At 33.6% G+C, this 13003-nt stretch overlaps 1 protein-coding gene across 1 annotated transcript in view; it reads left to right on the top strand.

Moving 5' to 3' along the window:
* Positions 1-13003, top strand: part of LMBRD1 (LMBR1 domain containing 1) — a 105426-nt gene that overhangs the window by 33727 nt on the left and 58696 nt on the right. Inside the window, exons 6-7 of the mRNA XM_055329960.1 lie at positions 4105-4193; positions 7406-7479. Coding sequence (XP_055185935.1) covers positions 4105-4193; positions 7406-7479 — 163 coding nt within the window. The remainder of the gene's footprint in view (positions 1-4104; positions 4194-7405; positions 7480-13003) is intronic.

Genomic DNA, 13003 nt, shown 5'->3' with positions numbered 1-13003 from the left:
TCCCTCTGCCTGTGTCTCTGCCTCTCTCTGTGCCTCTCATGAATAAATAAATGAAATCTTTAAAACACACACACACACACACACACACACTCCAAATCTGTATTAGTCTACTTGGGCTGCCATAATAAAATAGCACAGACTGGGTAGCTTACACAGTGAACACTTATTTTCTCACAGTTCTGGAGTTCTGGAGGCTAAAAGACCATGATCAGGGTGTCAGCAAATTTGGTTTCTTCTGAGTTTACTTGGTGTGTAGATGGGTGCTTTTTCACTGTCTTCTCACATGGCCTTTACTCTGTGCTAGCAGGGAGAGAGCGAGCTGTCTAGTGTCTCTTCTTCCTCTTATAAGAACACCAATCCTGTTGGATTAGAGCCTTACCTTATCTTTAGGACATCATTTAACCTTAATTACCTCCATGAAGGCCCAGTATCCCAATACCATCACATTGGTGGTTAGGGTTTCAACATGAATTTTAGGGGAGGGTCTATAACATGGTAACTGAGAGACTGCAGTTAATATGGAATATTTGAAAAATGATATAAAACATAATTTGTTGTTTTTGTTTTTTAGAGCAAGAAAGAACACAAGTGGGGTAGGAGAGGGGTGGGGGAGCTGGGAAATCCCAAGCAAGCTCCATGCTCAGGGCTGAGCTGGATGTGGGGTTTAATCTCACAACCCTGAGATCATGACCTGAGCCAAAATCAAGAGTCGAATGCTTAATTGATTAGAGCCACCCAGGTACCCTACATATACTGTGAATTTAAACTCCTACCCTCTTCAATACAAAAAAAACCTATGATGTGATGTTTCAGGTGTTTGTGTGGGTGACAGGCCATGAAAGCCAGGTAGGTAGACTCTGGGTCTTACAAACAATGTTTAAGAAATTTTGAGTTTTATCCTGCTGAACAATTGAAAGTGGAGATGTGTATACATTTGTATGTGTGAATGCATAAAAGTAAATATATATGAATTTATTTTAAGAGTTACAGCACTGTGAAGGATGCATTTGAAGGGGCATTTGGGAGTTGGATTGGAGAATCGGAATATAAATGGTAGTTAGGAAGATCGATTATATAATCATTGTAATAGTTCAGGTGATAGATGAGAGTCTGAATTAGAGTAGTTACAAAGAGAGCAGAGAGGAAGAAACTGGTAAGTTGTTTGGAAGATAAATATGACTTGGTGATTGGGTATAATGTGAAAATCTTATTTTATTTTCTACTGAATTTATCATTTCAGTTTCATATCTACTGAAATTCATTAGCCTTTCCTTTGTCTTTTCCTTAAGAGACAATCTATATTAAACTAATACCGTGAGTCAGATTGGGTATAAAATATTTTTACTAAGCAGTTATTCAGTTTTACTGTTTTTAAGATTATAAGAAAAAATTATAACCTTTTGAGGCTCCAGTTCTTGATCTAGTATGGTGTGTTTTTGGAAGCTAAGGTTCTCTTTATGCTTTTTTTTTTTTTTTTTGAGAGACTGAGATTAAGAAAATACCTGTATTTTCTACCACACAAATCTCATTATACTCATACTCTTGGTTACGTCATTATCATTTAGTAAACAGCTGATAACCTTATTAAATGCTGCCTCCTCATCAAAATTGATATATCTGTATTCCAGACACATCTGACTTTAATTTTAGTTGCCTTTGCATCTTCTGGGAGATTTTCCTTTCTCTTTATAGATCTTTGTTCTACAGGATAACATTTGGCCAGTGAACATTGGTTTGCCCCTTCCATTTTTAAGAGGTTGAAATGCTTTCATATCAGTCAGCTGCTGCTCATATCACCTGCTGCCTTCCTGAATCTTCTTATGCCACCCTAGGCCCATTTAAAGGGTAAATCCTGGTTCATTAGGATCTTCAGAATTAAGGCCAGTGCCTTTGTTGGCTCGTTTGTGTCTTTGCCAAATTGGTTGTGAAATGTTTTGAATATTACTGTTTGGGACATGTAGATGAATTTAGTTATAACTCTTGAATTCTGCCTCTATGGTGTTTCTCTTAGTTTATGTGAAAATATTTCACATCTGTTTCTTAGATTATACAATCCTGGTGGCAATGCAATTCTCCTCATTGAGGGGAACCTGCTTTGGGGTTTGTGCTTTTGTGACTACCTCTAGTTCCTACCTAAAAGTAAGTGCTAAAATGCTAACTCTACTGGATCTCTTCAAAATAAGTATTTTCCTGGAGTCATTCTGACAGTAGTTTGGGCCATTTGACCCTTTAAAAAAAATTTTTTTTCTTAGTCATAGTTCTTTGTTATATATTTGAATTGCTAAAGAGTCCAACTCAGGAGTTTGAACATGTAAGTGTCATCAACAACTAAGAGTTAATTTTCTTCTACCATTAGGCAGAACCTTTGATTATCTAAAATTGATATAGATAATAAATATGCTAAGTACAAATACTTTTTTTAGATATTTGTTATATATATTTCTATTTTAAATAAAATCAGTGGTATTTTGTACATGGAAGTTTTTCCCCATACTCACAGAATTGGTCATTCCCAACTAACAAATTCAAAATAAGCATATATATGGAAAAAACTCTGTCCAAATAAAATCGAGGGATATTATATAGGTAGTTTTTTCTTGCTTGGTTTATACTTTTGTTCAATGCAAATAAATAAGTTAATATCATTATAGAAGCATAATTTGCAATAGTTTTTTTAAAATTTTTTTATTCCACTTTACTACTTTAATTTGCTTTTGATTTTATGGCCAGGGCAATAATGAACTATTTTACATTTATTGCTATCTGTGTGAGTAATCACTTTTCTTTCTCAAAGTGGTATGAAATAAATCTCCAAGGTTAAGAGTGCAGTAAATGGACATCAGTGCAAATAATTAGAAATTTAAATAACTTTCTGACATGCCCCGATTATTCATCTTTTTATAAGAATAGTAAGTATCAGTAGTACCCAGGAGTAAAGGCTAAAAAAAAGGAGAATTATACTTTTAGTTACACACATTATCAGAGTAGATATTTACTATATTGTTGAACTCATTTAGCATTTCCTCTTTATAGATTTTTGTGATTTACAATTAAAATTAGGTTAGAAAGGAGGTAGTATTAGAGTTATTTCTTTTTTTTAATTTTTTTTTTTTATTTATTCATGATAGAGAGAGAGAGAGAGAGAGAGAGGCACAGAGACATAGGCAGAGGGAGAAGCAGGCTCCATGCACCGGGAGCCCGACGTGGGATTCGATCCTGGGTCTTCAGGATCACGCCCTGGGCCAAAGGCAGGCGCCAAACCGCTGCGCCACCCAGGGATCCCTAGAGTTATTTCTTAAATTTGTTTGATTATCCACATACACAATTTAGGGATACTCAGCCCTTTACTTTAGTCTTGTTTCTGAGCTAGATACTAAAGTGGTATCTCTCTTCTTCCTTCTCTTTTCTTCCTTTTTCTTGATTATTTCTTTGTCATTTCTTTCTCTTATTTGTTTCTTTCATCTCTGTCTTCAATTTGTCCCCGTTTAAGCATCTAGAGCAAGTCCTAGGAAGCCAGCTATCACTGTTATTTTTATGATGCCAGCTGTGGATTGAAAAATAAATAGAAACTACTTTCACCCTATGTATTGGTTAGACTCTTTGAATGACCTAAAAAAATGCTAAGAAGAGAGTAAAAAAATTACCCCTAGTCTCACAATAAGGTCTTTACTGTTTATTTTCATATATTTCCTTTCTATTTTATATACATAAATATGTTGAAATCATTACATATAATTTATATTCTGTTCTCCTGATTCAACACAGAAATTCTTAACTTTTTTTGTGCCATGGACCTTATTGATCATCTTTGGCCCAGGGCTCCTTCTCAAAATATTTTAAATGCAAAAAGTAAAATACAGACTACAAAGGAAACTATATTGAATGAGGTAATAAAACTATTAAAAGAAATTTATAATATGATAAATACATAGGTAGGAGACTTATCACACCCCTCTGTACATGGTGCAGTTTTGAGTTGTTAATTTATGTGTGTTGGGGGAGTTGACTTTTGTGTTAAAAAATTACTAGAAATTGAGTTTTAGACCATTATCTTCTATTCAGATTTTTTTATTTACAACATTAAGCAGATTTTCTTTTTTGTAGTGCTTTTGTACCTCTGAATATTCCAAATAACAAAAATTCTACAGAGTGGGAAAAAGTGAAGTTCCTGTTTGAAGAGCTTGGAAGTAGTCGTAAGTATTCTTTTTAAAAAAATATTCAGGGGGATCCCTGGGTGGTGCAGCGGTTTAGCGCCTGCCTTTGGCCCAGGGCGCGATCCTGGAGACCCGGGATCGAATCCCACGTCGGGCTCCCGGTGCATGGAGCCTGCTTCTCCCTCTGCCTGTGTCTCTACCTCTCTCTCTCGCTCTCTCTCTCTGTGGGACTATCATAAAAAAATTTAAAAAAATTAAAAAAAATAAAAATAAAAAAATAAAAATATATTCATAATATTTTATGACTCTTGGGACTTTTCTGAGTAGTCTTTTTACCGTGTTAAGAATTTAACTCACAGTTCTTTTGACTTGTGGTTAAAAGTGTACTAGAAAAATTGGGAGCTTTGTGTTGTTAATACTCACTGCTAGTTATTATATAGTTAAGTCTCTTCTTCATACAGTTACCAAGTTGAAAAAAAATCTAATCTTCAAAATATTTTAGTAGTGAAGGTCTTGTAATTTCTAGTTGTTTGTTAAATCACTTGGGATTACATAGAATATGTTAAAGAAAAGTACTTGATACGTTTTTTTTTAATTTTTAGCCAATGAAAGAACTATATATCGCTGTTTGATCATCATTAATTTTTTATGTGGAATATAAATTACAGAGGTTTTATATGAATGAAATAACATTTTATTATAAATTTACTTCACCAAAACATTTTAGAATTGCTTTTCCAGAAGTTTTCCTTAACTTATTAATCAATGTGACTTTGGCTTTTAGAAGGGAAAAAAAAATAGACAACTTTAGGAGGTTAGGTTAAGAAAGATGCTCAATCATTGAAAAATACAGTTGGTATTATAAACTGATATCAAATAAGAATGTGTATCTTACTTTTCAGAATTTCATGTGCATTTGGACATAGTAATAACTTTATTTTCAAAGAAACCTAGAGTATTTTATAGACGTGAAAAATGTTTATTGATTTTGTATTTATTCTTTTAATAAGTACTGTACAATCTTGATCAGCATTACTTTTTCCTCACCCAGATACGATATTAAAGGATGATTAAATTAAGTCTTGGAATCCTTGCTGTACAACTTCTTAATTTTCTTGCTTTCCACTTAAGATTTCATCTTGTAAATTGTGGTCCATTAATATCTTGCTGATACTAGCAAGACTAGGATAGCAGTCCTGGCATGTACTAATACTGAATTGTCAGGATTTATGCACCTGATCCTATTACTGAGAAATAAATTGCTTCTTATAGTTAACTCCTTAAGGTCTCTTGCATAACTACTCTTCTGCCTTATACATTAATTTATACTAGTCTTTGAGTATTAGTATAACTTGAATCGGTAATTATATAGGTAGCTTTATTCTAATTTCTGTAATCTCATGCTCTTTAGTCTTAATATTATTTTCTTTTATCTCAAATCTTAAACACTGTATCCTGGAGTACATTTTGCTTATCTTTGTTAGTAATACTAAGTTTTTTAATTGGCTAAGTATGTTAACATAGTATTCCATTTTATCAATTTTTAAGAGGCATATTTTCCCACATTTTTGTATTTTTGATATTGAAATGTGTTTTATAAGTGATAGTACTTTAAAATTGCTATTAGCTAAATACCAGATATCTCCTAATTTTTTCATCTTTTTTTTTTAAAGATGTTATTTATTTGAGAGAGAGAGAGTGTGTGCACATGCATAAGCAGGGGATAGGGGCAAAGGGAGAGGGAGAAGCAGACTCCCTGCTAAGAAGGGAGCCTGACATGGGGCTCCATCACAGGACTTTGAGATCATGATCTGAGCCAAAGGCAGATACTTAACTGAGTCACCCAGGTGCGCCTCTCCTAGTTTAATGAACACTTTCTGTTGATAATTCTAGTAAGATCAAGAAGATCTAGCATCAAAATGTTTTTAATAAAATCTAATATTTTAAAATGTTTTGTGAAATGAAGGCTTAAAATTTAGCTTTGCGTAGTTTGTGAATTTAAAAATATGCTTTCTTCATGTACTATATAAAACTGAGATGTGAATTTTAAGAAGATAGATGGTTTTAATTTTATTATTATTCATGAAAGATTAATATACATTAAATTAAAATTATATTTAGTTCCATAGGACCTGTATTTTAACTAGATCAAAAACAAGTTCAATAGGACCTGTATTAAAACTGAAAAGTTATTATTACTCCCATTTATGAATATTCAAATTTGCATAGTACATCATTGTATAGTCTAGTATAATTATTTAAAAGTATCATTCCTGCCTCTGACTTATTAGCCTTTCCTTAAATAATTTACTAAGTCTAACTTGTTACAGTATTCCTATGTTAGTACTTTGTTTGAATTTTGTTTGCTTTTTGTTTTTGTTTTTTCCTGCCAAATGGGCAGTCTAGCTCTTTTCAAATTAATGAAGGGAATATACTCTTTAAGATTTAATTTTAGGCTATATGTTGAAACCTTAATTTGAAAATTAAGAAAGAAATTAGAAGGGATGCCTGAGTGGCTCAGCAGTTTAGCGTCTGCCTTTGGCCCAGGGCGTGATCCTGGAGGCCCTGGGATTGAGTCCCACAATGGGCTCCCTGCATGGAGCCTGCTTCTCTTTCTGCCTATTCTCTGCCTCTCTCTCTCTCTCTGTATCTCATGAATAAATAAATAAAATATTAAAAAAAAAAGAAATTAGGAATATCAGATTCAGGGCAGAGGGTAGAAGTAGTCAAGATCAGTGGGTTTCCTATGTAATGTTATTTCTCAAGGACTGCTATTCAGAAAGTCTAGGATAGTTTTTTTGCCACCTTTGGAGCATCTACTATTTTGTTGATTTCTTTTTAAGCTCAATAATTAGACAGTAATTTTCCTCTTTAATTTTAAGAAGTGAAAGAAAGAAAATCATAGTTCAGAAGATCTTTTGCAAGTCAATTTGTGAAGAGCTCTTTAAAAATTTCTTTCTCTGGCACCTGGCTGGCTCAGTCAGTAAAGCATGTAACTGTTGATCTCAGGGTTTTGGGCTCAAGCCCCACATTTGGTGTAGAGATTACTTAAAATCTTAAAAGAAAAAAAAAAAACCTTAAAAGCTCTTTTCTCCACTGGGAGTTGGCACTTCAAAGACAAAGTGATACACATTGGGTTTATTCCTTCAGAATATATAAAAACCCAGTTTTTATATCTTTATGTTGATTTGAACATAAATATTTGGATAGTATATGTGTACATTTTTAACAAAATTCTTCTTTTTTTGCAGATGGTTTAGCTGCATTGTCATTTTCTATTAGTTCTCTGACCTTGATTGGAATGTTGGCAGCTATAACTTACACAGTAAGTGTAATGGTGATAATTGAGTTAAAATCAAGAAATTACTTTATGAAGCAATTTCATTTTATCTTTGTCATGTATTCAATTTAATTATATTTTCCTCTTCAATATTTTAGTGCTTTCTTCTTCATGTTCTTAAGTTTTCTTTACTTAAGGGGAGGATAAATTTTTTACAACTTAGTCACAGTCATTTTATCTGTATTTTTGAAATTTAATATTCAGAAACATTTTATAACTTGTAAAACTTGGAGTTGGTTATATTATATGCAATAGATTTAGTGATTTATAAGCATATTAGAACTCTGAACTGTGTAGATCGGTATCTATTACTGATGCAATAGATTCATTCCACTTGGGCTTATAGGGTTTTTAAAATCAGATTTTTTATATAACGTGATATTTCTTTAGTATACAGAATCTAATCTTCTACTCTGAGAGACTACTTTTTTCCCCCATCTTTCTGGAGATAGTAAAGTATGAGTTATAGCCTGCCAGACTTGTGTTCAGACTCCTTTTTGAGTTTTTTGCTCAAATTATAGAGGGAAAACCAGTAACAAATGCTTCTAACCTACATCTTGAAAGAGAGTAGTGTAGGAAACTTTAAAATTATCATGAACCTTTTCAGATTAATGGAGTTTGTGTTTACAGCATTTTTAGTTCTTACAGAAATGGGAAATACTGGTTATAAAGAAAGCATTTTTGGATATTGTTCCAATAGGTCTTTCTTTAGACATGAAAAAAATGGGCTGTTAGTGTGATAGCAGAATCTAACTTTGTTACATAATTATTCAAGGGTCATCACTTAGAATAAAAGAAGTCTAAAATACATGCATTTTAATATCTGTCAAGTACTTATTTGGACACTCCATTTTATTCATTGTCATTTTTGTTTTTTTCATTGTATTACTCTGTAAGGAATTTGTCATAATATCAGCAGGTAATTATTCTTCCATTTCATAGAATATATGTGTACTATGTTATTTATCTGTATTTTTTTTTTCTTTTTGGAGAGAGAGTGTGTGAGTCGGGAGGGGCAGAGGGAGAGGGAGGGAGAGAGAGAGAGAGAGAATCTTACGCAGTTTCCATGCCTGGCATGGAGCCCATCACAGGGCTCGATTCCATGACCCTGAGATCATGACCTGAGCCAAATCAGGAGTTGGACACTTAACCAACTGAACCACCCAGGGACCCCTATTTATTTGTCTTTTAAGAAGCAGTCACAAGTTAACAAATTATGAGTTAGACCTGGACTCTAATTGCTATTCTGTGACTGATGTGTTAAGCTGATTTTGCATTTGTTTTCTAACCTTCCTAGGTCAGTGTCTTACCCATTAAATGCTAATTTTAAAAAAATGCCTTTTAGAGATTTTTAAAGGTCAAATGATAGATGTAAAAGCGCTTTGAAAACTACAGGAAAATGAGTATATAATAGTTGACAAAAGATTAGTCAGGTGAAACAAATGGAAAAAGAGGAAACCAATATGTAAGGTCAACATCAAGAACTATGAAGAGTCTAAGATTTTACCCTACCTGCAGCCTGCTGTATTTCTGTGGTTGTTGGCTGAAATGCAAGACTTCTGGGTCAAAGACCTTTATATTGCAGCAATAACAGCCATATGGTTAACATTTTCTTGTGCTGGCTTCCTGAGCTCCAATTCCCATTGGGCAGTGTGAAGTGCATAAGATGATACTTTCATATAGAAGAGGAACATTAACCTGAGGGAAGCTAAATCTTTTATAATGGACAATAAGCCTGCCTGCTCTTTGCTCCAGAGAAAGATGTTGTCTTTGTTTTCCAAGGCTGTTTTCTATATAAACATCCTTGAAAGGATAGTATGGAAAAAAGTGAACATGTGTACCTGGCTTGCAAGGTTAACAGAAGTGAGAGACCCATCGAGGATTGATGTCCAATATTCAAATGGTATTTGCAATGAAAAAAATAAGGCAGTATAATGGGATAGACAATACAGGAGGCTGGTTCTACTATAAAGGTTAGGAATGACTTCTCTAACATTTGAATAAAGACTTGAGTAAAGTGACTAAGCCTGCCATGAAGGAAGAGTAAGTGCAGAAATTGTGAGGTAGGCACATGTTTGCTGTGTTCAGATAATAGCAAAGAAGCAAAGCCAGTGTGGCTGGAGCTCAGTTAACAAGGAGAAGGATGAATGAAGTTTAAATGAGAAATAGCCAGAGGCCATGTTATGTAGAACCTTATACACCATGGTTAGGATTTTGAATTTTATTTTGATTGAGATTAGAAACCATTGGGAGGTTTCAAATGGAGAAGTATGATAGAACCTATCTAACATTTTAATACTATTACTCTAGTGGCTCTGAATTACATAAGCTGTGGCAGTGATGAGTAGGAGTGGGAAAAATGTGTGAAATTATAAAATTCTTTGAAAGCTTCCCTGTAAGAACAATATTATTGTAAAGAAAATATTTTGAATTAATATTTTATATTACTCTAACAAAAACTGAAAATTATCATTTAAATAATTAAACCAGATAAAATAATCATACTGACTTAGTTAAGGTATTCTTAGAAGAGCTTTACTTTTTTAGGTTGTAGAGGGCATTGATAGAGGACTCTATGATGGGGCTTCGGCTAGGAGCCTGAAAGACATAGAAGGTATGCTGAATAGGTAGGGAGGGGTCCCTTAAGTCCTAAGCCCAAGGGAGAGGGTCCAGTATAACGGTATAGCAAGGTCAAACTATCTAGGAGTTATATTTTTTCTTAAGTAGCATAGGCAATAAAATGTGATCCTGGTGGAGAGTCTTTAGTAGTCTTTAGTAGTCTTCACTACTAAAAAGTCTTTTTAAGTCTGTGGTCCCTTGAACTACTTTACTATCTAAATTTACTAATTTCTAAAGTAGGAATAATGTTTAATAAGATTTTGATAATTTAAGTAAACAATGTATCAAGTCTTGGAATTTGTTGCTAAGTAGTCACTAGTAGCTCAAATTGTTGAATATTCATGGTTTAGCATGGTTTAAACTATAATCCACAGCTCTTTCCATGTCTTACCGTGAAAATAAACTAGATGCTCAGTTGTATCATGATCAGTGAGAATGTGGCTTATGAAAAGATGAGTAAGTCAAAAGAGATATTCCAAGTTGGGTGGTAGTTACTTGGGGGAGGGGATGGATAGACAAACATCATTTAAATAGCTCAGAATATACTCAGAAGTCTGTGGGAGAATGTTTTGCTACCAAGCCAGTCAGGCCAGTTTTACTATCTAGTGTGTATCAATGTGACCCTGTTTAGTGGAGGGAGAGCATGGCCTTTATAGCTGAGTGCTAGTAGTGAGTGAAAGTCTTTATGTAAAACCTAATATCTGAACCCGAGCTTCTCCATCTGTAGTAATGGGCCATTGATACTCAAACTTTATTGAAAATCAACTGTTTGTAGAAATGTGATTTTATTATAGAGAGGTGGTTAATAGTGCTGATTGTTTCCTGCAGATGTAAAGTTTTGTCCTAACCTGTTATGGAAAAAGCCTGAGAATTGAGCTTTCCACCTTGTAGAGCATGGAAAGAGGTACAGTGTATATTCATGGGAACTAGAAGAGATTTATTTTATTTTACTTATTTTTGAGAGAGCTTGTAAGCAGAGGAAGGGGCAGGAGAAGGAGAGAGAGTATCATAAGCAGGCTCTACGCTCTGCGTCCAGCCCAACACGGGACTCAGTCTCATGACCCTGATATCATGACCTGAGCTAACATCAAGAGTTGAATGCTTAATCACCCAGGTGATCCAAGAGATTAATTTTATTTAAAATTAAAAGTTAATACTTAACTACTTGGAACCTGAGTGCAAATAACTAATTATTAAAGGTAAAGTCATGTCTATCATAAAGTCTGTAACTGTTAATATTGAGCCCAGAGAAGTTTTTGTAATGTGTAAGTAGAGTATGATTTTCTTAACTACCCACTATTGTTTAGTTTAGCATCTAGGTGATTATTTAAATTTTACTGAGATTATCTCTACCATGTTGAAAGGGATAACCCAATAATTAGGCACTCAATATTAGAAGAATGTCAAACAACATAGCTTGCCTATTCAGCTTAAATTGAAAGGGAATGCTACTTTAAAAATGATAAAACCTCTAGACACAAATATTTATGTAGATATTTTAATTTTTTGGTGCCACCAAGTGGGGAAATGTTGAATAATAATACTTTCACATAAAATGTGTCATGTGGACCACTGAAGTGCCTATAGAAGCAGTGGCTACTGAACTTTTTATTATATACACATACCAGTAAAATATTGACTATATTGTCACACATATATATTTATGCACATATACAATATAACATGCTAATCTATATACATTTAATATAAAATATAAAGTGGATAAAAGAAAATTAAAGTGATAAACTAAAGATTCAGAAATAGAAATAGAGCATTAGTTCTCATTAATCTTTAAAGAGAGAAATGCTCTTTAAAAGTCCAACTTCCTCAGCTTTCTATGTGATACTATGTTTCATTGAGTCTATACCACTGTATACCTTTGGTATACAAAGGTAAGATGTACCTTTATTTTACATATCAATATAATGATCTCTGCCTTTGCTTTCTATTTATAATTTTTGTTTTATGTTAGTGCAAATCTTTTAAACTTGCATACTTTTGTTTTTTGGTTTTTTAACTTATATAAGTACTTTTAAAAAATTGTATCATTCTTCATGTGTAATAAGGAAAATATAAGTGAAATAAATTGGAAAGGTGTTCCTTAAAACTTCACATTTGGAATCTGAGTCTCCTGAATCACTTTTTAAAATATGTTATTCATGTTCTTATTTTACTATATACAAGATGCTTCTTTTGCACTATCAAGAGAATTGGTGATGAGCTTTTCTTAAGGCCTCCACTCTTATCTGGAATTTTCTCTGAAGCTGCTAACATACATATTTTGTAAGTGTAAGCTGTTTTTGTTGTTATTTCTTGTCCTGCCATGTGATGGGCAAATGAAAAATGGCTTTTACTTTGGGTGTGTTCCTCTAAGCTCATAAAACATTTGGTTGTTGCTTTGCAAGAAATATGGGATTATGCTGCTCCTTGTTTCTTTCTTTTTTTTTTTTTTAAGATTTATTTATTTTGAGAGAGAGAGTAAGAGCAAGCACATTCAGGAGGGGCAGAGGGAGAGGGAGAGAGAATCTCAAGCAGACTCCATGCTCAGCACAGAGCCCCATGTGGGCTTGATCTCATGACCTGAGCTGAAACCAAGAGTCAGAAGCTTAATCAACTAAGCCATCTAAGTGTCTCTGCTCCTTGTTTCAATAAATATTTGCCTCACTATTTGCTTCTTTGTTCTCTTTCTTCTTATACATTACCTTTTGTTTCAATGTTAAATCACAGTACTATCTTAAAGATATTTTTTTAAGTGGCAATTAAACTCTAGTGGTAGCAAGAATGCATGTAACTATAGTGTAACTGGCTGTGACCAAATTTGTAAGTGTGCAAGTAATGACAAGTATGTCTTGACTTCTGTGTAGCCAGTGATTTATAAGATGTATACAGA

Source organism: Nyctereutes procyonoides, unplaced genomic scaffold (genome assembly GCF_905146905.1).
Source record: "Nyctereutes procyonoides isolate TBG_1078 unplaced genomic scaffold, NYPRO_anot_genome, whole genome shotgun sequence".
Taxonomy (NCBI): Eukaryota; Metazoa; Chordata; class Mammalia; order Carnivora; family Canidae; genus Nyctereutes; species Nyctereutes procyonoides.
Note: the sequence above shows the minus strand (reverse complement) of the source record. Positions and strands in the feature narration are given on the sequence as shown.